A 26,667-nucleotide genomic window follows, 5' to 3' on the forward strand; every position below is an offset into this window, starting at 1 on the left:
AGTAGAGTGCAGGGCCTGGAGTCTAGAACTGAGGCAAAAGTGGATCAGAAGCCCAGAAAAGGGTTCAGCAAGTCCTCATACCAGAGGTGCTAGTCTTCCTTGAACAAAAATCAGTATAATAATAGTACCCAGCTCCCAGGGTGGTTGTGAGGATGAAATAAGGTAAACTTATAAATCTATCAGCACAGTGCACACTAAATAGTAAGTACTATATAAATATTAGACATTACTATTATCATCATCATTATTATATCTTTGGAAAAAATCCTATTTGGTCATGATTAATTTGCTGACTGATGATTTGAACATAATGATTTCTTGGGTGAACTGCTATAGTTTGTCAGGATTTTATTTAGATCTTTAAAATCTGTACTCTGGTTTAGGTTTTAGGTATTTGTCTCATAAAAGGAAATCTGGCAGGTGCTTTCTCAGTTTTTGAGAATAATTTGTGTAGTATTAGTACTAACTTTTCTTTAAAAGTTTGATAGAATTCTCCTGTGAATACATTAGTACCAGAGATTTTATTTTTCTTTGGGAGTTCTTCTACAATTCTAGTTGCTTTTCTGAGATTAAGTTACTTAAGATCTCTATTTCATTTTCGGTCAGTTTGGTTATTTTATATTTTTGAAGATATGCCTCTGATCCTTTTGTGTGCTCAGCTTTGTTAGCATATAACTGTGCAAAGCAGGTTCTGATGATTCTGTTTATTTCTTGTTTTTGCAAACTTTGATTTCACCAAGTTTGTTTGTTATTTGGTTGACATTTTTAGTCTTCTTCTTTTTAATCAGATACTGTCACTCTTGAAAACTAGTAAGCTCTATCAGTCAGCAAGGACCAACATCCACATAACATTTACAGTTAATTTTTCAAATTATTTTTTCAATAACAAGTACTTATTTTCTCTTCCTCTCACCTTCACGCTAGCCCCTGGAAAACCCTTGAAAGAAATATTCACAGATCAGCAAAACACACTCCTATACTAGTCATGTACAAAAATGTGTATTTCATTTTACATACTTAGTACAACTTCTCTCCATCAGGAGATGAGTAGTATTTTACATCATTGGTCCTCTGGAATTATGGATAATCCTTGCATTGATCAGAGTTCTTACATCTTTTAATACTGATCTAATTTTAATTGTAGGTATATTTTCCATTAGGATACAATTTGGGGGTTTTAACTGAAATGAATAAATTGATGGTTCGGTTTGTATTGGTTTTACGGAAAAGGAATGGTCTGGGTCACTGTTATTCCTTTTGCTAGACATGGCTGTTAAAAATTCTATATTCAAGTGAAGTTAAGCACTTATTATGTGCCAAGGACTATGCTAACTGTTAAAGATCCATTAAGGAGCTCATATTCTAATGGAATTCAAGTAAAAGAATTAAGATTTAGGATTGTTTTCATGCATCTGTATACACAACATCTGGCTTAAAATACAGGAACAGTACACCACCTCACTTTTGTAGGGGGAGAGTAAACACTGTATATTGCACTTACTTTGTCTTTGATGGATTCAAAATCAGGTCCAAGGCCTCCAAGCTTCACATCTTTTTTCTGGTAACCTTTCATCCTGTAATTCTAAAAATAAAATCACAGAAAAAGAGTTAGAGAGTGTCTTTTAAATGCTTATATTTAAATGCTTACACATAAGCTATATGCTTGAAAGGGAAAATTATGAAAATGAGACATGAACAGAGAGCTTTAGAGATCTGTATCTTAGCCATTACAGGATTCTCAAACTCGATATTAACATTGTGATTTGTGATCTATGAGTTAATATCTGTCTTAATTTTTCTACTTCTAAAACAGGGACATTTATTTAAATTTCTGAAATTGATTTTTTCTAAAACTTTGTATATTATTATTATTGAGAAGTTATAAAAAGTGTGGGTTATTATTACTAATAAAGGTTATTTTAAATTATATTACTACAACTTCATGGAGTTGCAAGAAAACTATACTGTATACCTGAAAACATTATATAAATGTAACTTTACAAAACTGAGTTATTTACAGCTAAGTCCAATTTGGTAGTAACTAAAAATATTTCCTAGAAGTAACTTAACTGAAATATATAAGCACACTACTTAAATGATAATATATACTTTGTCTTACCTTTCCATAATATTGTCCATGAACAATTTTGTAAAAAATAATTTGCCAGAAAAGAAGCAAAGAAAGTAGTAATTATATCAATTTTCCAATGGAACAGAGAAAATGATTGAAAGGCAAAAAAAAAAAATAACCCTTACTCATAATTCATTTATCCTATTCAAAAGGAAACACGCATTATTATGTCTTAGAAATTAATTTTTAAAGTGACTTTTAAAGATAAATTATAGGGCATAGAAAATATATTTCATAGTATAACTTGTGAGCTATTTCATTTTAAGAATGTACCCTAATATAATAAAACTCCTCGTTGTTACTGGCCGTTATTGGATCATTGGTATTTTGGAGCCATTGTAAGAATCAAAACAAAACAAAACACCGTTGTTTTCCTGGACTTGCTGGAAGGCTAGGGAACTGATACAACTTGTGCTTATACTATTATAATCTGAGCCCTCTACTTGCCATAAGCAGCAGAAGCCTTTGTGGTAAAATCTATTCCTTTTTCTTTTGCCTTTGAGATATACTCAATTCTATAACACCCAGAATTGGGTATTATAGCAAAGACCATGCAAAGAGATTTGGAAGGGGATAATTAGTTTAGTGTACACCTACATTGACTTACAAGTCATTGTGAAGGATTGGATACTTTGCACAAACCTTATTGAAAGTAGGTGGAATATTAATTCTAAATAAATACTAAATGTTTTTGGTGGATTCGTATCCATCTGTTAAGGTTAAGGAAAAAACTTTACACACTTTGAAAACAACTTTTATTTTCATGTGCGTGCTGCTTGGAGATTTACTTAATGTGAACCATTTCTTTTCCTGATATTATTTCTTAAATAAAAATTTGGCTAAGATCATAGGATCAAAGATTTGCAGCCAAGAGGGAACTCAGGGACAGAAGCTAACACCCTCATTTTATAAAAGAGAAAAATGAAACCCAGTGAAATTAAATTCATTACCCCAAATCATGTAACCAGTAAATTGCAGAACTAAGAACTGAACTCTGATCCTCTGGCTTCCTCTACCCCACATGCTTTCTAAAAATTCAATTTTATGCTATTACATATAGCTTGGTGTATGCAACAGTCAAAACTATAAAAATGACATGCTAATATGCCAATATAATAACCCACAGGCATAAAAACAAAATTCTATCAAAACGATCTCTGTGATAATTTGTTTCAATAGTGCATTGGCAACTAGCCTGTTTAATGCCTAGACCTTCCAATAGTGGTTTAACATGGAACAAGATTTAGAGACATAGGGTTAGTATCAATGTTACCCTTTCCTTAGGAAAAAAAAGAAATTTCTTCGTTAGAGTAAGTTAATGAGGACAAGAAGTTAGAACCTCACAGCTTTTAGTGTTACCTAATTGCAGTCTGCTTCTAACGTCAAAAGCTAGCGGAGGTTTGTCTTTTATCTAGGAAGGCTGTGAATTCCTTGATGTCTCAATTTCCTCACAATCCATTCACTTACCTCTTTGCAATATAGCATCTGATCCTACCACTCTACCAAAAATGAGTCATCCCTGGCTCTTCTTCCTTACTACTCTATATCCAGTATGTTACCTGTTGATTTACTTTTCATAACACCTCTCAAATACATTCCCTTTCCTTCATTCAAACTGCCACCATCCTAGTTAAGGCTCTCATTTTTTTGGTCTGGACTATTATAATAGTCTCTTTTTCTTTCTGATTAATGAGCATTTAATAAGTACTTACTATGTGACAAGCATTATGCTAAATGCTAGGATTACAAATAGATCCTCTGTAGAGGAGCATACATTTTATTGAGGACAGACTCCATGTGAAAAGATAAGTCCAGTAGTACAGTCTAAAAAGGGATAAATACACCATTGTCCTGGCCCTCCTCTTTAAAACAAGAGGTTCTTGGTGGAACTAGTCAATCAAAGGGAGAGGCTGAGGGGGTTAAGGGTATTTTTTAATTGGTATTTTCTATTTCTTATATCACCATAGTATTTCATGTATTTCTCTCTAGCCCTCCTGGAGAGGCACCTCATATGACAAATTGTATTTTTTTTAAGAGAGGAAAAAAGTCAGCACATCTGATCAGTGCATGGAAAAAGTCCAAAAACACGAGCAATGTGTAACACCTGTGGACCTACCACCTGCACAAAACAGCAGATGGGGAGTGTCTTCTCACATTTCTTCATTCAAGTCCCACTGGATCTTTAGACTTTTGTTATGCTGACTTTTGATTTTTGATGTGTCCTTTCTACTGACATTGTTGTGGTTACTGTGTATACTGCATTTTCTTGGCTCTGTTTATTTCACTCTGCATCAGTTCATGTAGAATTTTTCATGCTTCTCTGTATTTATCACACACATCATTTCTTACAGCACAATAATATTCCATTACCTCTCATGTACCACAGATCATTGAGTCATTCCCCAATGAATGGGTAACTACTTTGTCTCCAATTCTTAGCTATCACAAAAAGTATAGCTATAAATATTTTGGAGTATATGTGGATTTTTTCTTATCAATGGCTTCCTTGGGATATAAACCTAGGAAGTGGAGTCTCTGGTTCAAAGAATATAGATATTTTAATAACTTTATTTCCAAAATTACAAACTGCTTTCCAAAGTGGCTATACCATTTCACAGCTCCACCAGTAATGTATTAGTGTGCCTATCTTTCCACAACTTCTCCAACATGAACTGTTGTAATTTTTTGTCATCTTTGCTAATTTGGAGGGTGTAAGGCAAATACTCAGAGTTGTTTTGATGTGCAATTCTCTTATTATTAGTGATCTGGGGCATTTTTTCATGTGATTGTGAATACTTTGGAGATCTTCTTTTGAGAAATGTTTGTTCATATACTTTGACCATTTATCTACTGGGGAATGGTTACTAGTCATATATATATATACATACAAAAACATATATATATATATGTCACACATATTTATGAATTGTTTGCATAGTTTGGATACCAAACCTTTATCATAAAGATCTGATACAATATTTTTTCTCCATTTAGCCACTTTCTTTCTTATCCTAGATACATTAATGTTGACCATGCAGAAGCTTTTTAAGTTTCAAATAATCAAAGTTATCTATTTTATCTTTTGTAATTGCTTCTATCTCTTTTTTGGTTAAGAATACATCTACCTCTATCTGTGAAAGGTATATGACCGGTTTTTATTCTAATTTTAAAAAATAGTATGCTCTTTAATATTAAAGTTTATGTATCCATTTAGAAGATATTATGGAATGTGGTACAAGGTGATCTAAAACTGATTTCTGCCAGACTGCTTTACAGTTTTCCCAACAGTTTTTTTTAATCAAATAGGGAGTTTTTCCTTGGTTATTTATCAAACATTTTACATTTTATCAAACATTGGGTAGCTAATTTTCATTGTTTCTGAATCTCCATGTTCCACTGATCTATCTCTTTATTCTTTCACCAGTGTAAATGGTTTTGATGACTGTTGCTTTATCATACAGTTTGAAGTCTGGAAGTTTTATTTCCCTTCATCCATACCTCTTTTCATCATTTCCCTTTATATTCTAGATCTTTTATTTTCCCAAATGCATTCTTTTATTATTGTTTCAAGTTCTATAAAGTATTGCCTTGGTACTTTGACTGGATATAGCATTAAAAGTACAAATTAATTTTGGTAGTATTATATCTGTTGTCCTTTTATTATGCTGATATGGCCTAGTCATGAACACTGAATAACTCCAGTTACTCAAGTTGTTTATTATTTCTTTAAGAAGCATTCTGAAGAATCTATACAAGATTTTTGTGCGTTTTGGAAGATTGATCCTCAGATATTTTATGTACTTTGTAGTTATTGAGAATGAAATTTCTCTTTCTATTATTGCTTCTTGGGTTTTGTTATCATTATATAGAAATATTGATTTTTGAGGATTTATTTGGTGACTTGCATCTGTGCTGACACTCCTAATTGTCTCACTAGGTATCTTGGCTGATTCTCTAGGATTTTTCCAAGTAAACCATCATATCATCAGTAAACAGGTATAGTTTTACCTTTTCTTTCTTTATTCCTTTAATTCATTTCTCTTATTGCTAGCATTTCCAGAACTATTTCAAATAATAGTGGGAAGAATGGGCCTCCTTGCTTTATTCCTGCATTTATTGGAAAATGTTCTAGGGTATCCCCATTGTATATGAGGCTTGTTTTTCATAACTGCTCTTTTATGATATTAAGAAGGTCCCTCTATACTTCTATTTTGTAGGAGTGTTTGTTTTGTTATTAGCATAAAAATGTTGTCCACTGTCAAAGGTCTTTTCTGCATCTATTGAGATGATCATGTGACTGGATGTTTTAGTTTTTAATATGATTAATTTTGTTGATTTTCCCCATATTACTGAACCACACTTGCAACCCTGGTAAAAATCCCACTTGATCGCAATGAATGATCTCTTGGATAAATTGCTACTATCTATTTGACAGGCTTTTGTTTAAAATTTTTGAGTCACTGTTCATTAATGATATTGGTCTATATTTTTCTTTCTCTTTTTTTACTTTCCATGGCTTAGGCATTAGGACTCTTATTTGTCTCATAAAATGATTCGATTAGGGTGCTTTTCGCCCTCAATTTTTGAGAACAATTTGTAAAGTATGAGTACTAACTGTTCTTTAAAAGTCTGAAAGAATTCTCCTATGAATCTATCAGGACCAGGAGTTTTTTCTTTGGTAGTTTCTTCACAGTTAAATCTATTTACTTTTCTAAGAAAGGGGTTATTTAAGATCTCTACCTGATATTCTGAGACTCTGGATACTTTATATTTTGGAAGGTATTCCTCAATATTTTGCTTTCTAGGTTTGATAGCATATAACTATGCATAACATGCTGTTATTCTTTTTATTTCTTCTAGTTTTGCTGCGATTTCACCTTACTCGTTTGGCACTTATTGATTTGATATTCTGCTCTCTTCTTTTTTAATTAGATTAGCTAAGGGTTTATCAATTTTACTAGTCTTTTCAAAGAACCATCTTTTAGTTTTATTTATCATTTCTTGGGATTTTTTATTCCCAATTTAGGTATTTACCTTCTAATTTTAATATTCTTTCTTCTGTGCTTATTTTAGGTTTATTTAATGTCCCAACTTTAAAAAATGCATGTTCAGTTCATCAGTCATCTTTTTCTTGTGTTGTTAATATATAATTGTAAGGATGTGATTTTCTTGCTGAGGATTACCTTTTTGATATTTTGTTTCATTAGTATAATTTCTTTTACATAGTTAACTGTTTCTGTGATTTGTTCTTTGACCCACTCATTATTTAAGACTTCATTGTTAATTCTTCATTTAGATCTGCATCTTCTGTCTATTGTCTCCAAACCAATTTTGATTTTTATTGGGTTATGGTCTGTAAAGGATGTGTTAACTATTTCTGCCTTTTTTGAATCTGTTTGCAATATTTCTGTGTCCTAGTACATGGTCAATTTTTGTAAAAGCTCCATGTGGTGAAGGGAAATGTTCATATTCTTTTGCTGTCCCATTTAGAAGATTACATAAATCTTTTAATTCTAGTTTCTCCAACAATTTGTTCAGTTCCATATTTTACCATTTAATTATCTTTTTGTTAGACTTATTAAAAACTGATAGAGGGATACTGATGTCCTCTATCAATCTTGTATTACTATGTTTTCTTGAAGCTCAGATGTTTCTTTATTAATTTAGAATGTATAAATTTATTAATGATATTGGTCTTTTCTTGATCATTCCTTTCAGCATAATGTCCTCTGTTTCTGTTTATCCCTTTTTACTTTCTGAATGCTTGTTTTTGCTTTGTCTGATAGAACAATAGCAACTCCTGCTTTTTTGAATTTACCTGATACATAGTGAAAAACTTTTCCATCCCCTCGGTTTTCTTTGTATGTCTTTGTTTTTAAAATGTTTCATGTTAAGTGACAGATTGCAGGGTTTTGTTTTATTGGATTAATTAATTCACATTTAAAGTTATAAGACTTCAGTTTATATTTTTTCCATCTATCTCTAAAATTGTGTTTTCAAGTTATAATTTCCCTCCTCTTCAACTGTAAAAACAGTATTATATTCCTTCATTTACTTTAATTTTTTTAAATAATGGTCTTGTTCATACTGCCTCTCTTCCTTTCATCTTAGATTTCTTCTTTCTTACCCCCTTCCCCTTTAGAGTTTTACTTATTAGTTCCTTTTTTTCTCCTGCTTTTTTCTAGTTATATACAATTTATCTCTCATTTTTTCCTGCCAGCCAAGTAGATTTCTCCTTCCTCCCCGTGACACCCCAGCTATTCCTAATTTTAAAAATTTCATTTTTGCACCTCTTTCCAGAAATGGTTTCTCTTACTTTCTTCTTTATTCATCCTCTCTTTCTGTCCATTCTAAACTCTCATTCTCTGATTCATAACTCCTATATTTTTTCCTGATTAAAATATGCTTATTGAATATAAATTACACATGTTTTCTGTAAAATACAATTTATATATGGTCAATATTTCACAATACACATCCAATGGTTTCAGATATTTAGGTATAAACCTATATCATTTTCTCCTCTTCTTCCTCATCCCAAAAAAGGCAGAAAATCCTGAAGGTCCATTGTAGGGAGAATTACAGAACTTAGTTATAGAAAAAAGTGAGGTAAATACTACAAAAATATTGTCACAAATGACTGGTCTTTCTCTTTTCTCTGCATTTTTCACATAATCAAATCATCTAAAAACATCCATTCTAGCTAGGTATTTTCTGCCACTGTCTTATAAGGCCCCATGGATTCTCCTCTTACATTGTATCTCATTCCCAGAAAATGTCAGTTATTGCAGGTGTCAGAGAGGACAATGCCTTATGGTGGGGTCCCTCCAAAAATCCCTGATTTTGTAACTCACCAAAGATCTAGACCTACCTGTTTACCTTTTTCTCCCACATATGCCTCAAAATCTCCTGTGTCCATGCTCTCTTCCTGCTACACATCAGTTGTCCAATTCCTCCACTCAGTATAGGAGGAATAGACTTTTCAAGCATCAAATCCTCCTGGCCTCATCTAGTATAAGGTCCTCATTTCCCTCCACTGACCATCTATCTTCATACATAGGAGTATTTCCATCAGTGAAACCCCCTCCCATTTCCAAAGTAAGGCCTCCTTCCACCTCTTTTTCAACCTTAATCACATCATTAACTCTTTCCTTCTGAGACCACAGAGGTCATCCTTCTCACTTTGCTAGCCCTTGATTTGATTCTGGCATATCACACACATCTCAGTATTCCTCTTCTGCCTTTCCCCATGCTTTTCATGAATCTTCCCATGCTGTCATGTAGTCGTACCAAAGACAGAGTGTGGTCAATACCCCTATGGACACCTCTTCTGTTCCCTCTACCAGGTTTCTGCCGTCACCCAGTCTCCTTGTGTTCAATTACAAAGAAGTCTGCTAGTCTCTGCTGTCACTCTGTGGCAGTTGCTGTCTGTGAATTCTGCATTTAATTCACTCTTCCATATTTCTGTTGTTTGGGGTGTTCAAGAGGCAAATAAACAATCTCCATAGTTCTGAAGAACTGAGCACTTAAGCATCTAAAAGTCTTTCAAACTGTTCTTTCTTACTGAATGTGTACCTTTTTTGCTCCATGGTCAAGCTCAGATTTGCAACCTAGATTAATGTGGGTTGCCTCTCAGCTCCCTTGCTCTTTGGAATACATTATTCCATTCCCTCCGACATTTTAGAGTGGGCGCAGTATAGTCTTGCATTATTTGAATGTCCCTTACTTTGTATTTGAAGGTCTTTTTTCCTGATGGATTGCAAAACTTATTTCTGAACTGAATTGTTAAATTTAACCAGTATTATGTCTTGAAGTTTGCAGCCTTGGGTTTTTTCCTGCTGGAGGTGGTCAGCGAATTCTTTCAATGAATTTTCATTTTCTATGTTCAGATGGAAGGTTGTACAAAGCATGACCATTTGACTGCCAGTGATTAATCAAAACTCTTTTCAGCTGTAGACTTGGTACAAAGTATGTCTGAATTGAAAGTGACACTGGGTGCTTTGTGAGGACTTGGTTTAACTTTGAAAAGTTGTGTCCTGCTGTGGGGACACAGCAGTGTAATTCTCCAGGAAATTCTTCAGATGTGTAAGTGTGAGAAAGTTACTTGAAAAAAGACAAAAACAATGTTGTGAACACTGGGGAACAGTAAATGAAAGAAATTTGCACTGCAGTTGATAAATCTAATCCAAATAATGCCTTCTTAAATGCAGTCAAGCAGCAGTACATAAATTGCCTGCTACAACAAATAAGTAATTACTTTAGCTTAAAACAGGCTGCCTTGGGGTTTCCACAAAACTTATTAAATGTTTGTATGTCATAGTCACAGATGATATTTTTATACTGTTGTATCATCTGTATAAATGATGAGGATTCATAAACTAGTGACCACAGAACTTCTAGGAATGATGTTAAGGCTCATTATTTTTACAAATCCTGTAACTTTTAATATGGTTCACTTTGATTCCCTTGGAAACCAAAAGATTTGATGTGACTAACAAATGGGCATAACGTGGATAATGATTCACTCCATCTGGTGCCATGGCTACCTGCTGTCCTATACAAATATCTTTATTCTAAGTTGTTTTAGCCCCTGGAATACCTTAACAGACAAACAGTATGTCTGTGTGTTTGTCAGATAAGGGCCTAAGGTCTTTAAAATCAAAGGAAAAAAAACACCCAAGATATAAATGGATAACATGTTTTGACAAGAAGCAGTTTATATTAAAAAAAGATTTGGAAAGAGTCACAATTTGATTCTGAAAATTAGTAATTGGAGGTACTATCCTCTTGGTGACACGTGAAGCACCCTAGGTATATCAATGTGCTTTTTTCCTGTGAAACATGAATCTCAGTTTTTTTATGAAGCTAAGTTTTGAGAGTCTTAAATTAAAATCATTAAGCAGAATTAAGTTCAAGATGCATTTTTTTCAAGGGCAATTCCTGATTGGCATGACTTCTAAATGAGGAAGGATAGATTCCCTTCTTATTCAGCATTACTGAGGTCCTTATTTTAACCCCTGTAATACACAAGTTTGAAAAAGCTAAGCTACCTGTACATTCCATTATTATAATCCACATGCTCTGTATATCATTAAAAATTGAAAGGTGGTTTAGAAATGTGACATTCTTTTTGGTGGGTAAACATTCTTACCTTACTGGCAACTCTGTCCTTATGCTTTTTCTGCTTCTCCAGTTGTAACAGGTAACCTTCAGAATTGCAACGGCTAAGTGTTGTTTGACTTCTCTCGCTCTTTCCGGTATCGAGTTGGGATTCACTGTCTACTCTTGAGAATATTGATGGAAACATGGTATTGGAGGGAGTCACTTCACTGGGTTGTACTTCTGTCAACTGTATTAAGGCTTGTCGATGCTGCTCCATTATGTGGGTGAGCTGAGTATCTGGAGAAGCTCTTGCTGGCTGACTTTCAGATGAAGGGTGGAATTTCCTTCATACAATAAAAAATTGGGAAGATTTTCAGTTATCAAAATCGTGATGCTTAAAATCAACAGGCTTAACAGTTTTTCCCAAAACATGTATATGACAGGCATATACCCATGTATGTGTATAAAGTTCTGTTGAACTCTTAAACAATTTAAAAAATTCTTTGTTACCCAAATTGACTCTCTGGGACAGCAGGAAATTCCGGAAAATTTAGGTGATGTAAAAACAAAAGATACCAATACATTTTTAAATCAGTTGTTACTAATTATATTCCTTTAGGTATTGAGGTATATATACTCATAGGTTAGAAAGGTCCTCAAGAGATCTTTCAGTCTATCTCCTTGCCTCCAAGAAGGACGAAAATTAAGGTGCCGAAGACAGAAAAACTGGAAACAGTATATTTTTATAACTGGCCCAACTAAATTATAGGGTTATAGGACTAAGAGCTAAAAAAAGGATCAAGTTCAACCAACTCATTTTATGTATGAGGAAACCGAGGCCCAGAGAAAAAAAGAACTTTACAAGGTCTCACAGGCTGCAAATTAAGAAAGTTGGACAGAAGCCCAGTTCTTTTTACTCTAGATCCAATGTTCTTTTTAATATTCTTTACAGAGCAAATATATTTTAAGTAATTCGCCTGAATACCTTAGAACACTTGTTTTGCTAGTTCATAAGTAACCTTGGAGAGTTTTTCTCTTACTAGTTTCACAGAAAATGTATAAATCTGTTTTACCCATAATTTGGGGGTTTTAATGGTAAAAAGGGACACAGCAAACCTTAGCATACAAATTATTTCTTCTGTACTTAATAAAAAAAATCTTGCCTTACACTGTACTTGGATTTACAAATGGCAAAATAATAGGAATATGTTATTAAACCAATAACTGTATATTTGTTCCAATGAATACACACGTATCTTATAAAGGCATATGGACCAATATAACAGGATAACAGATTTAGAGCTGGAAAGGATCATAAAGGACATCCAGTCCAACCCTCTCATTTTAATAATGGGGAAAGTGAGGCCCAGGGAAGTTAAATGACTTGTCCCAGGTCACACAACATGTGTTAGATATGGGGTTCAAGCCCAGGTTCTCTGCCTCCAAATCTGGTATTCTTTCCAGGATGTCATAATGAAACATTTATGAAATATCCTCAACAACTAGTGAAGAAGAAACTTCAGTGGAATGGATAATTATCTGTCTCTGTTCATGATGTTCTTTATTGAAAACCTTAAAACCTACCTCCACCAGGAAGCCTTCTATGATTACAACAGCCCACAATGATCTTTTTATTCTCAGAACCTCTATTACACTTACAATTGGTGTGATGAGTTTACTTCTTATTTATTTTCAAATCAGTTCATACATATGTTGTCTCTCTAAAGACATAAGATCATCTGGGGCAGCGATCATGTCTTCTACTTCTTTTGTATCATCTTAAGATACCTAATAGAACTTGGGTTTTGGTCCTGACCTGTAATTTCATTAGTGTAGGGAAGAAGCACAGAAACATCCTCCTGATGTACATTAGTAACTAATTTGCCACCTTAGAAAGCTGCCTAAAACACTGAGTATTTATGTCCTTTTCTCATGGCCATAGAACTAGTATATGTCAGAGATAGATTTTTATCCAGGTTTTCCTGACTCAAAAGTCAGTGCTTTTTCCATTAAGGTTATAATGCTGCCTCTTTCTGGGCACACAGATATTTGTTGATTGACTGATCTTCACAAATATCCTTTGAAGGTTGTTTTTTTTGGTGAAGATATTCTTGTTTTCTTCCTCTATTATGGATTTCTAGTTTGTCTTGAGTTCTATACTCCAACCCTCAATTTCTTATTTCATTCTAATGGTAGAAGTAGAGAAGACAAGTAAAATAACAAGAAATATTGTAAAGGTAGATTTTTCAAGGGAAAGGGCAGAGGGAAAGCAGGAGCCAAAGGAATTCTGAATATACTGTCCCTTTCCTGCCCATCCCCTTATACTCTTTAATATCTTTTGACAGTCCATGTGAATATTCCCCAACCCCATTTTCCTCAAAACTAAATTGCTTTTCTTTTTCTAGACATCCACTTCTGATAGTCCTTTGATAAAATAGGTTCCTTACCAGAGCATATCTAAGTTACTATAGATTGATTCTGAACAGGTCTGTTTTGGTTGTCTCAGAGGTGAAGCTTTATTTTCAAATGATCCTTGATTATCCACATTAGAAGTGGATTTAGAGCCTTTCTGGTGTTTCTTAGATGATCTTTTAATGTAGTTGAAGTCCCAATCAGGTTGAATGTTGAACCTGCAAGTCAAAGAACTACTTTCTTGGAAGTGCTGATGTCCTCTTTCTTCCTTAATATGTAATAAGGAATTAAATTCAGCAGGATTTTTATAAGTGGATTTATTAAAGGGTGGTTTAGATAAAGTAAAGTTAGTAGGTGCTTCTTTATAATGTTGGGGTCCAAAAGCATTCAAATCTTGTAAATGATTGATAGGCTTATTCAAATTTACACCTTGTTCAAGATTTATTGAAGGACCAGCTGGTTTAATCTGTTTATGCTGTCCTCTGGGCATAGAATTCTGGTTACCTTGACTTACATCTAGTTCTTTAGGCACACTGGGCTTAACAGGTGAGTTTGGTGATTTGGGTCCACTCCAAAGTTTATATTGCCTTCGAACTTTACGTATGCTTTTTCTTCTTGAAGGCAGCCGGCCATCAGTTGTTTCGGAAGTTAGCTGTCTAGACACTTGAGTGAGTTTTGGTCTTTCAGATTGAGACCATTGTTCTTGGTAATCCTAAAAAAGATATTTGCAATTAATGTAAATAAAATTGATAAAATGGTACTTTCAGGGTCAGGAATTCCATACTAATGGATCCAGATTATGAAGGACATAATGGGATGGGAGGAGAGAACATTTCCATTTAGGGACTAGGAATCCCCCAATGGATTAATATTTCCCACAAGACTAGCCTCCACATGCTTTATTCTTTTTTATGTACTTAAAGTTAATTTTTCCTTACACTGAAGGCTGACACTCTCAAGTAGGTTACCAGAGAATCTGAAAGGGTCCTCTGATTCTAGGAAGAAATATAGTAATGACACTGGAGGAGGCACCTTTCCCCTCTTTACGCAGTAAAGTCATGTTCCATAAACAGAGAGAATGACTGAACTAGTTTTTGCCGGTGATTTTCCTATTTAAGAGAAAAGAAAAGACACTGGAAGGACAGAGGAGAATAGTAAGCACTGGCAGGTGTGCTACACTTCCAACAAGGAATACCCTGAATAAACTATACAGCAAAAAATAAAATAAAGCAAACTATGAAGCAAAAAGAGTAGCCACATCATTAAGAAGCTGTACAATAAAAGACTGAACAGTGAATTAAAGAAAAAATGAATTAAAACTTCTGATTGGCCAAGCACAGGCTTACCATGAAATGTTCTTCAGATGATCAGATCTTGCCTGTACAGGTCATAAGCTAAAAATTACCTCTTCACTGGATGAGATAAATTGTAGTTTTAACTCAGAGGAAATAAAAGAGTCTGTGCTGTGACAGGTCATCTATGAAATCACAAGGGCTGTTTTGCTTCTCTCCTTAACATAGTCCATGCTTAGACAACTAAACATCTGGGGGAAGCATTTCAACTTAAGAACAGTCTTTATGTTTTTCAAAATCTTATAAAAACAAAATGTACTCTGGTTCCTAGTATAATAAATATACTATGCAGCTATATAATATTATCTTCATTTAGAAATATTTTCTGATGAATAAGGCATGTGTTACTTTGCTTAAAAAGTGTCTCTGTTGAAAGAACTTTGGAAAGAATGATTATATGATTACAGAAAAATAGTAACATGCTTGAATGGATCAGTGTAATACATGTTTTCCCTCTCAAAACACATTTAAAAAAACACCTTCTAGTCTAAATGTTATGTAGGCTGTTTGGAGAAATGAAATAATTGTTTAGATAATTCAGGTAAAAAAAATCTGCTACTGAGGAAAAAGTTAGGTTTTTGTTTTAAATTATTATGTGATAAGTCATGTTTATATATACATTTTCAGTTTACAGAGCATTTTCTTCACAATCCTGTGAGGCAGGTAAGGCAAATGTCATTATCTCCATTTTGTTGATATGGAAACTATGTGGTTGCATCCAGCAGTGGAGAGAATGTTTCACCTAGAGGCAGAAAAACCTGGGTTCACATTTTTCCTCAGCCATTTAACAGCCTGTAAGAAGCAGTTAGGTGGAATAGTGGATAGGGTACCAGACCTGGACAGTATGGAAGATAGGATTTAAAATGTGGCCTCAGACACATACTAGCCAAGTGATTGTGGGCAAGTCACTTACACCCTATTTTCTTCTTTTTCTCATCTGTAAAATTGGGGATACAATGGAGAAGGAAACGACAAACCAGTCCAGTATCTTTGCCAAGAAAATCCCATGAACATAAAGTTGGACATAACTGAATGAACAACAGGAAGGAATCCAGTGAAAATCACTTAACTTCCATGTCTGGGCCTCTAAGGTCCATTCCATCCAGCTCTAAATCTATAATCTATGAGAAGCTAACTTCCTCACAGTCATATAACTAAGTATTATATCCAGGACTCCACATTCAGAACTCTTTCCACTCTACAAGTGGATTATCCAAATTGGCTTCATTTATTAAGGAAATTCATTTTTAAAAAGTTAACATTTTATTTCACATTACCTCTGTAAACACTGCTCAAATCTTCTGTGTTTATGTAATAGTGAATATTATTTTTATGTACAACAAAATCTCATTATAATAAGGTACAATGTGGAGTTATTACTGTTGAATCAATCACACCTATAAAACTTCAATGTGATAAAAATGAGAAAAAATACTATTATGTAAGTTCTGGAATTTGAGTTTTTTAGAAGACTAGCTCAGATCAGATTTTTCACATAGTAACATCTTCTACCTGTAGTACTCCAAAAAGAAAGGTTTACTTATTCTGTAGTCCCTCCCTCAACACATTTAAATTGACGTGCATACATGTGTAAGAAGTATATGTGCAAGAGAACTAGCTATTCCAAGTGAACATTTATCTATAAGGAAAACCCATCTATCCATAAGAAAATTGTTTTAAAATCCATATAGATAAGTACTCTATAATGCTAGTAATGTGTTCCTGTTCAGTAGTTATTTTAGCCCTTTAGTTCCGGACTTTAATTGTTATAAGGGAAAAAATACCAGAACTTCCTATCCCAGTGCCATCCAACTCTATTTCTTGGCATCTTGTTTCCATTCCCCACCAAAGATAACATTTGAACCATTCAAAGAAGAAAAAAAGCCAAGCATCAGATCTGAGATCCTGTGTTACCACTTGATTTAAATCCTGTTATTACTACTATTCTAACTACAACAGAGATTACAATAGGGCTCTTCACAGGGTGCTAGGTCAACAAAGGACAAGGACTTATCATTTTATGAAACTTCAATTGTCTCAAGTGTTAAACCCTTGGATCACACAAATATAAGTGCCCTAAGAAGGTATTTCAGGTTCTAGAAATGAAACAGGTTAGGGACCTGATGAGATTTTAAACATCTTCCAAGCAGCATATTTCAGATACAGGGTTTACTGAAGATTTATTACCTTACAATTAAGGCATCAGGTGTCACTCTTTAGGTGGCAAAACCTGGGTTCCCTGAAGTTAATATACAAAGCCAATCTCAGGCCATTTAATCTCCATCAGCATTGAAATACTCCATTTTCATCCCAGTCTCACTAGGGTTCTTTTGTTATCAACACTCACAATCACTACATATGACATGCACTCAAAACTAACGGCTTAATGGCAGTAGGTATTAACTTCTAACACAGAGCAGGAGCAGGACATTTTGGCAAGAGCTTTAACAATGGGGAATCCTGCCTCCTAGTGCCAAGATGATAATTTGTCAGTAAGACTTTTTTTGGTGGGGGACAAATTGGTGTTTGTACTTCCTGTACCATCAAAGGAAAAATTTTCCTCGGTTCTTTAAGAAATAGTGCCTAGCTGTTTCTTTCTTACTAGTTTCAAATTTGGATAACCCAGAGACAGCATGAGAGAGAGAGCATGCATTATACTGTCTTAAAGCAAAAATGCCACTTGTCTTTAAAAGAGAAAGATATCCCCTTGCCAGAATACTTGTTAGTATAGTTACAGATAAAGTAATCAGTTAAGGACTACAAAATGAAGTCTGGATCAGTTTCTGGTTTTTGTTCCAATTTTTGAATTAATATTAAATTAATAATAAAATATTACCACTTGAAGCTTGGTTTATAGTTCTCATTTTATAATCCTAGGACATTTTAGAGTACAAATATTATTAACTAACTATACCCTTTGATTCAGTTAAGAAACACACAAGATAGGGAGTGGAGAGAGAAAACCTACATAACAATGGTGAAGGGAATCCAGTTAATTGAAGGAAAGCTATCTAATGTATTCTAGAGAAGTCATGCAGTTCCATTTGGCTTTTTTTTTTTTTTTTAAAGAACTTTGAGATCCCTCAGTGAGAAGTCCAATATAAGGATTATCACATTGTTTCCTTGTTGGGCAACTCCAGATATGTTTTAGAGTGACAACCATGCAGTTTTTTCATTTAAAAACTGTTCTCTATGTATAGTTTCTCTTTTACTAGGTAGAATCTTTCATCTGCTAAGAAGAATGTGCTCTCAACTTTTGGTCACCTCTTCGTGGACTCCTGAAATAGCTTCTTAAACTTTCATCTCCTCCATTTTCATACCATTGCCAAAGTAATCTTTCTAATGAACGCATCTGATTACAACAATCACAACTCAAAAGCCTTTAGGGAGTCCCCTTTGCCCAATGCATGTAATGCAAACTCTAGCCTGCCATTCAGACTCAACAGTATTTCCTCAATCTATCTTTCCAGACTCCTCAGATGCAGGGATTGCTTCTCCGTATCTCCACGGCTTGGCCACAGTGCCTGACACATAGTAGGCATTTGATAAATGCTTGTTGAATGACTGAAAGCATTCTTGCTTATCTGTATCATTCTTACTTGATCTTCCCAACTATGTTATCCCTTATCATTGATCTCTCAAATCAGTCACTTTCTTTTACTAGGTGCATTTCATCTTATTTTAACTTATATATAGTTTTATATACATATAAAATATGTATATATGTACGCCTAATTCCCTCTATGTTGTAAACTCAGATCAGACTGTGTTGTTTTCATTTAAGTGCTTTTTAAAATTTATTTTATTCTGAACTTATGAAATAAAGCAAGCATTTCTATAACATAGTAGATAGAAAAAAGATTGCATATGAAACTGCAAATCTGTTATATACAACTTGCTATTCCTTTGAAATATATAATAAAGTTATCATGTAACTTTTTCCCCCTTTTTTCTTCCCTCTCCCCCCAACAGATGACTATCATTAGACACAAATGCGTGTGTGTGTGTGTATGTGTGTGTGTGTAAAATCATTCTATACATACTTTTTTTATCAGTTCTTTCTCTGGGATGTGGATAGTGTCTTCCTTCATAGGTCCTCTGTAGTTAATTTAGTTACTTATAACAGTCAAAATGATTTAGCTGCTTAAAGTTGTTCTTAAAACAATATATCATGCTCTCCTGGTTTTGCTCATTTTGCTCTTCATTATTTCATGCAATCTTATCCATGTTTTACTATGATCACTGAGCTCATCATTTCTTTCTGCACAGTAATATTCCATCACAATCATATATCACAACTTGTTCAGCCATTCCACAATTGATGTGCATCCCTGCAATTTCTAGTTCTTTGCCACCACAAAGACAGCTGCTCTAAATATTTTAGAATATATAGGTTTTTTCCTTTTTCCCTAATCATCTTTGGAAACACAGCTAGGAGTGGTATTGCTGAGTCAAAGAGTATAGACTGTATTGTTTTTAATCTCTGTATCCTTAGTGTCTTTGGAAAGTTCCTTACATATAGAAGGCACTTAAATAAATGACTGTGGAATTGAACTGAATTTCTGTACCTCTTAGCAATGGTCAGTAAGACTTTGGTGTCTAATTCAAGGCAACACAACTAAAGGTAGATGTAGAAAAACTAAAGAAGTTTTGGGGAGAGCACAAGAAGAATGAAAGAAATTAAGACTTACGAGGAATTATTTTTTTTAATTAATTAATTAATTTAACTTTTAACATTATTTTCACAGAATTTTGGGTTCCAAATTTTCTCCCCCCTTGTCCCCTCCCCCCACTCCAAAACACCGAGCATTCCAATTGCCCCCATCACCAATCTGCTCTCTCCTCTATCATCCCTGTCTGCCCTTGTCTCCATCCTCTCCTCTGTCCTGTAGGGCCAAATAACTTTCTATACCCCTTTACCTGTATTTCTTATTTCCTAGCAGCAAGAACAGTACTCGACAGTTGTTCCTAAAACTTTGAGTTCCAACTTCTTTTCCTCCCTCCCTCCCCACCCCCTCCCTCTGGAACGGAAGCAATTCAATATAGGCCAAATCTGTGTAGTTTTGCAAATGACTTCCATAATAGTTGTGTTGTATAAGACTAACTATATTTCCCTCCATTCTATCCTGCCCCCAATTACTTCTATTCTCTCTTTTGATCCTGTCCCTCCCCATGAGTGTCGACCTCAAATAGCACCCTCTTCCCCATGCCCTCCCTTCCATCGTCCCCCCCCCACCCTGTTTATCCCCTTATCCCCCTCTTTCCTGTATTGTAAGATAGGTTTTCATACCAAAATGAGTGTGCATTTTATTCCTTCCTTTAGTGGAATGTGATGAGAGTAAACTTCATGTTTTTCTCTCACCTCCCCTCTTTTTCAAAACTAAACTAAAAAAGTCTTTTGCTTGCCTCTTTTATGAGAGATAATTTGCCCCATTCCATTTCTCCCTTTCTCCTCCCATATATTTCTCTCTCACTGCTTGATTTCATTTTTTTTAAAGATATGATCCCATCCTCTTCAATTCACTCTGCGCACTCTGTCCCTATGTGTGTGTGCATGTGCATGTGTGTGTGTGTAATCCCACCCAGTACCCAGATACTGAATAGTTTCAAGAGTTACAAATATTGTCTTTCCACATAGGTATGTAAACAGTTCAACTTTTATAAGTCTCTTATGACTTCTCTTTGCTGTTTACCTTTTCATGCTTCTCTTCATTCTTGTGTTTGAAAGTCAAATTTTCTTTTCAGCTCTGGTCTTTTCATCAAGAATGCTTGAAAGTCCTCTATTTCATTGAAAGACCAATTTTTCCCCTGAAGTATTATATTCAGTTTTGCTGGGTAGGTGATTCTTGGTTTTAGTCCTAGTTCCTTTGACTTCTGGAATATCCTATTCCACGCCCTTCGATCCCTTAATGTAGAAGCTGCTAGATCTTGTGTTATCCTGATTGTATTTCCACAATATTTGAATTGTTTCTTTCTAGCTGCTTGCAATATTTTCTCCTTGACCTGGGAAATCTGGAATTTGGCCACAATGTTCCTAGGAGTTTCTCTTTTTGGATCTTTTTCAGATGGTGATTGGTGGATTCTTTCAATATTTATTTTGCCCTCTGGTTCTAGAATCTCAGGGCAGTTTTCCTTGATAATTGCTGGGGATGGAAGCTCAATTCCAGGTGGACAGTCTCAGGCGGGTAAAGGTGGGAACTTCTAAATCTTAGAGTTCTCACGAGACCCCCCAGGAAACGACTGGGAATCGAGGTGAACCGAGCTATCTCGTGTATTTCCGCCTCTTCCCGTGAGAAACGTGATGGGAGAGAGCTCTCCCCGCCCTCGAGATTGTCCCGGATCTGGGCACACTATTGTTATCTAACAGCACGGTATTCAGATGCAAACTATGCAGCTGGAGAGTTTAAGTAGGATCAGGAAAGCCTGAAAATTCTCTTGGGCGGAGGGGCGCAGAGCGGACAGGACAGAAGGCTCTGCTTTTCCTCTCTCCTCTCTCCCCTCCCCCTCTCTCCCCACTTATACTTCTACTTCCAATCTCTTATTATAAGATCTTTGCCTCCTTGGGAGATTCCTCGCTCCCTCCTAAGGAAGAATTCCCCCTGCACTTGTAACCAGGACCCTGAATAAAGCTTAACCCTTGTTCGACTCCGGAAAGTCTCTTGTCTCATACGTTTATCCAGTTTGGCCAGCCGAAGACCTGCGATAGAGGTAAGGTAAGACTCGGGTAGCCCTCAGGCCTCTAGGCCTGGCAGATAATTTCATGAAAGATGATGTCTAGGCTCTTTTTTTGATCAAGGCTTTCAGGCAGTCCCATAATTTTTAAATTGTCTCTCCTGGATCTATTTTCCAGGTCAGTTGTTTTTCCAATGAGATATTTCACATTATCTTCCATTTTTTCATTCTTTTGGTTTTGTTTTGTGATTTCTTGGTTTCTCATAAAGTCATGAGCCTCCATCTGTTCCATTCTAATTTTGAAAGGACTATTTTCTTCAGTGAGCTTTTGAATCTCCTTTTCCATTTGGCTAATTCTGCTTTTGAAAGCATTCTTCTCCTCACTGGCTTTTTGAACCTGTTTTGCCAATTGAGTTAGCCTATTTTTCAAGGTGTTATTTTCTTCAGCATTTTTTTGGGTCTCCTTTAGCAGGGTGCTGACCTGCTGTTCATACTTTGCTTGCATGTCTCTCATTGGTCTTCCCAGTTTTTCCTCCACCTCTCTAACTTGATTTTCAAAAATTTTAAAGCTCTTTTTGAGCTATTCCATGATCTGAGCCCATTGAGTGGGCTGGGATACAGAAGCCTTGACTTCTGTGTCTTTCCCTGATGGTGAGCATTGTTCTTCCTCATCAGAAAGGAAGGGAGGAGAAACCTCTTCACCAAGAAAGTAACCTTCTATAGTCTTGGTTTTTTTCCCTTTTCTGGGCATTTTCCCAGCCAGTGACTTGACTTCTGAATATTCTCTTCACACCCACTTTGCCTCCAGATCCACCCAGCCAACACTTGGGGTCTGAGATTCAATTGCTGCTTCCCAGCCTCAGGGCTTTGGGTGGGGGCAGGGCTACTATTCAATGTGAGATTAAGTTCAGGTGCTCAGGTGGGGGCAAGGCCACCATACAGGAGTCAGTTCCCTCAGGGGGGTTATGCAGAGACCTTCAACAATGGATCCAGGCTCCTGCCTGCTTGGGGAGCTCTGGTCTGCTCCCACCTCTGCTGCTGCCTCCTGAGGGGGCCTGAGTTATGGGGGCACCCCACTCCCCTCTCAACCCACCAAAGAGACCCTCTCACCAACCCTTGTCACCTGTGGGTGGAGGGACCTGCGCGGCTGCTGGAGATTCTTTCCCTGAAGCCTGCTCGGATCTGCTCTCTGCTCGGATCTGCTCTTCTCGGTGCTGGGCGGCCAACGCAGGGCTGGGCTCTGCTCTGCTTCTGCAGCGCAAAGAACCTTTTGCGAGAGGTTTTCAGGCTCTCTGGAACAGAAATCTCGTCTGCTCTGCTGTTCTGTGGCTTCTGCTGCTCCAGAACTTATTGGCAGTTCTTTTTTACAGATATTTTATGGGCTGTGGGTTCAGAGCTAGCATACATGTGTGTTTCTACTCCACCATCTTGGCTCCGCCCCTTACGAGGAATTATTAAAGGAACAGAGACTACTCAGTTTGAAGAAAAGGTCTTATGCTGATATATATGAAAGATGAAGAAAATAACCAGCAATCCTTAATCTTCTCTGGGAAGAAAATGATAGTTCAAATGTTTACATTTTAATATGGAAAATTTAGTTTAGATGTAAAGAAAAGTTCCTTAATAATAAGAGTAGTTAAATAATATATTAAGTTAGTGAGTCTATGGAAGTGTGGAAGCTCCTCTTCTAGAAGCCATTAGAAAGAGGACAGATTCTCATCTACCTCAGAAGTCCATATGTGATTGTGCTTGTCCCCATGTTTTTCTCTTTCCCCCTAAATATACTGTAAGTTCTTTGAGGGTAGAGGCCTATTTTGTTGCTATAGCATCTAATTATCTTCAATCAACTGACAAATTATTGAGTCTATTTAGAAAACACTGTAAGATGCCACAGGCAACGAAATAGGCCTCTCCCCTTAAAGAGCTTATTACATATCCAGGGGGAAAGGGGAAAACCTTGTGTGCATCTATCCACTTTGCCTAGGTGTACCCCAGTACTCTATCTGGGGCCTCCCCTTATTTCCCTATGTTTCCTCCTAGTGATCTTCACTTTCCATGACTTCAACTATCACCTTTGTGCAGAAGACTCTTTGATCTAACAATCTATCTCTCTATCTTGCCATCATCTATCTCTTTATTATATATCAATCTGTTTATCAACAAATATCTATTAAGCCCTTAGTATATGTGGAAGCTCTGGACTAGGCTGTGGGAATACAAAGAAAAATATGAAAGAGCCCCTGCCCTCAAGAATCTTACATTCTATTGAGGGAAACAGCATGAACTCCTATATACATAGCAAATATAAGGTTGTTGTTGTTGTCCTTCATCTTCAAAGAGGACCAAAGTGATATCACCATAATAAAGTGAAGTTTCATGTGTCTGACTGTGGCTGATCAAACCAATATGAGCTTGGAATGCTCTAACACAGGTTGGGCACAGACAGTCCCTGTGAATATGTGGAGTGGATACTCCAAATTTGCGCACCCTACATTTACTTTGTACTGTCTCAATTCTGCTTTGCTCATGGAACACAGCACCCATTCTGATGTGGGCACACCATGCTGAGTGGTCCTGTGCCAGTGTCTCCCATATTGCACAGTCAAATCCAAAGTTCTTAAGAGAAACCTTGAGAGTGTCCTTGTATCTCTTCTTCTGACCACCATATGATCACCTTCCCCATGCAAGTCCTCTAGAGAATAGTCATTTTGGCAAGCATACATTTTGTGTTTGAACAACGTGGCCAGCCCATCAGAGTTGTGCTCTCTGAAGCATAGTTTGAAAGTTTGGCAGTTCAGTTTCAGCAAGGACTTCAGTGTCTGGTACCTTATCCTGCCAGGATCTTTCTAAGACAGTTCAAATGGAAGAGATTCAGTTTCCTAGCATGGAGCTGGTAGACTGTCCCATGTTTCATAAGCATATAACAATGAGTTCAGCACAACGGCTGATACCTCTTCTCTCCCAAACTTTTCTTCAGAGCCTCCCAAACACTGAGCTAGTTTTGGCAATGCATCAACCTCACTCTCAATGTGTACATCCCTGTAAAGTACACTACCAAGATAGGAGAACTTATCCACAGCATTCAAAACTTCTCCATTTGTTGTAACCGATGGTTCCACATATGGATGATGTGGTGGTGGCTGATGGAGCACCTGTGATTTTTTGGTGTTAATTATTAGGCCAAAATTAGCACAGGCAGCAGAGAATTGATCCATACTTTGTTGCATCTCAGCTTCAGAGGCTGCACTGAGTGCACAATCATCTGCAAACAGAAAATCATGCACCAACACTTCCTCCATTTTGGTCTTGGCTTGTAGCCTTTTCAAACTGAAAAACTTATCATCAGTATGGTAGTTGACTTTGATGCCATGTTCATCCTCATTGAAAGCATTTGTCAACATGGCTGAAAACATCATGCTAAAAAGCATGGGAGCAAGCACACAGCCCTGTTTCACTGCATTGGTGACTGGGAAGGCATGAGAGCTTTGTCCATTATCCAGAACCCGGGCAAACATGCCATCATGAAACTGATGTACAATATTGATGAACTTCTCTGGGCGACCAAATTTTGACATAATTTTCCATAAGCCCTCATGACTAACAGTGTCACAGGCCTTGGTCAGATCTACAAACGTGTACAGACCTCTGTTCTGCTCCTGGCACTTCTCCTGGAGTTGTTGAGCAGCAAATACCATATTGATTGTTCCTTGGCTCTTTCTGATGCCACACTGGCTCTCAGGTATATGACCATCTTCCAGGTGAAGGATCAGCCTATTAAGGAGGACTCTAGCAAGGATTTTGTCAGCAATGACTAAGAGAGAGATCCTATGATTGTCACAGGACAATCTATTCCCTTTACTCTTATAGAGATGGACAATGAAGGCATTCTTGAACTCTGGGGGATAACCTCCTCTTGCCATATAACCTGGAAAATTTCAGTCAGCTTTTGTATGAGCAATGGTCCCCCTACCTTGTAAATCTCAGCTGGAATAGAATCAGCACCAGGTGCTTTGCCACATGAAAGGAGCTTAATGGCCTTCCAAACCTCTTCTTCAGTGGGAAGTTCAGCTAAGGAGGGACTGACTTCAACCTGAGGTAAATGGTCAATGGCCTCAGCATTGATTGATGATGGTCTGTTGAGAAGACTATGGAAGTGTTCAGCCTATCTCTCTAGGATCATGTACTTATCACTGATCAATGTGACTCCACCAGCACCGAGTAATTGTAATGCACCATAGGATTTTGGTCCACAAATAGCTTTCAGGGAATCATAAAAGCTCTTTGAATTGTTACTATCAGTGTAAAACTGAATTTCATCTGCCTTCTTACTAAGCCAGAAATCCTGCATCTCTCTAAGCTTTGCTTGTACTTTGCTTTTGATGGAATGAAATGCTGCCTTCTTTGAGGTGGATGAACTATCCTGCTGGTAAATCCTGTGGATTTCTTGTTTTTCATTTAGCAGCTTCTGAATTTCCCCATCATTTTCATCGAACCAGTCTTAGTGTTTAAGAGTGTTCTGACCCAGATGAGAAAATGCAGTGTTGTACACCAAATCTCTGAAAACTGCCCACTCCTTTTCTGCTCCACTGTTGCCAACTGTATGTTGGTTCAATTTCCCCTCCAAATTAGCAGCAAACTGTTCAAGCTCAGAGAACAGCTATAATTTGTTGACATTAATTCTTCTGGTAGTCATTTTCCCTTGGGGGCAGTGCTTTTAGCGAATATAAATATTTAGCTTGGAAAAGATAAGCCTATGATCAGTCCAGCACTCTGTACCACATACTGCCTTTGTCATTCTGACATCTTGCCTGTCTCTTCTCCTCACAATCACATAATCTATTAGATGCCAGTGTTTGCTGCGAAGGTGCATCCATGAAGTTTTACTGTGTTTAGGTAAATGGGAGACAGTGTTGGTGATGAGAAGGTCATGCAATGCACAAGTCTTCAGCAGTAAATGACCACTGCTGTTGCTGTTTTCAACTCCATTCTTCCCTAGGA

At 36.4% G+C, this 26,667-nt stretch overlaps 1 protein-coding gene across 5 annotated transcripts in view; it reads right to left on the reverse strand.

Moving 5' to 3' along the window:
- Window positions 1-26,667, reverse strand: part of JHY (junctional cadherin complex regulator) — a 132,535-nt gene that overhangs the window by 17,651 nt on the left and 88,217 nt on the right. For all 5 annotated transcript variants that reach the window (XM_072612912.1, XM_072612910.1, XM_072612911.1 and 2 more), the window contains 3 exons: window positions 13,681-14,357; window positions 11,283-11,577; window positions 1,502-1,582 (listed from right to left, as the gene is read on the reverse strand). In XM_072612912.1, the coding sequence (XP_072469013.1) occupies window positions 1,502-1,582; window positions 11,283-11,577; window positions 13,681-14,357 (1,053 nt within the window). The remainder of the gene's footprint in view (window positions 1-1,501; window positions 1,583-11,282; window positions 11,578-13,680; window positions 14,358-26,667) is intronic.

Source organism: Notamacropus eugenii, chromosome 5, assembly GCF_028372415.1.
Source record: "Notamacropus eugenii isolate mMacEug1 chromosome 5, mMacEug1.pri_v2, whole genome shotgun sequence".
Taxonomy (NCBI): domain Eukaryota; kingdom Metazoa; phylum Chordata; class Mammalia; order Diprotodontia; family Macropodidae; genus Notamacropus; species Notamacropus eugenii.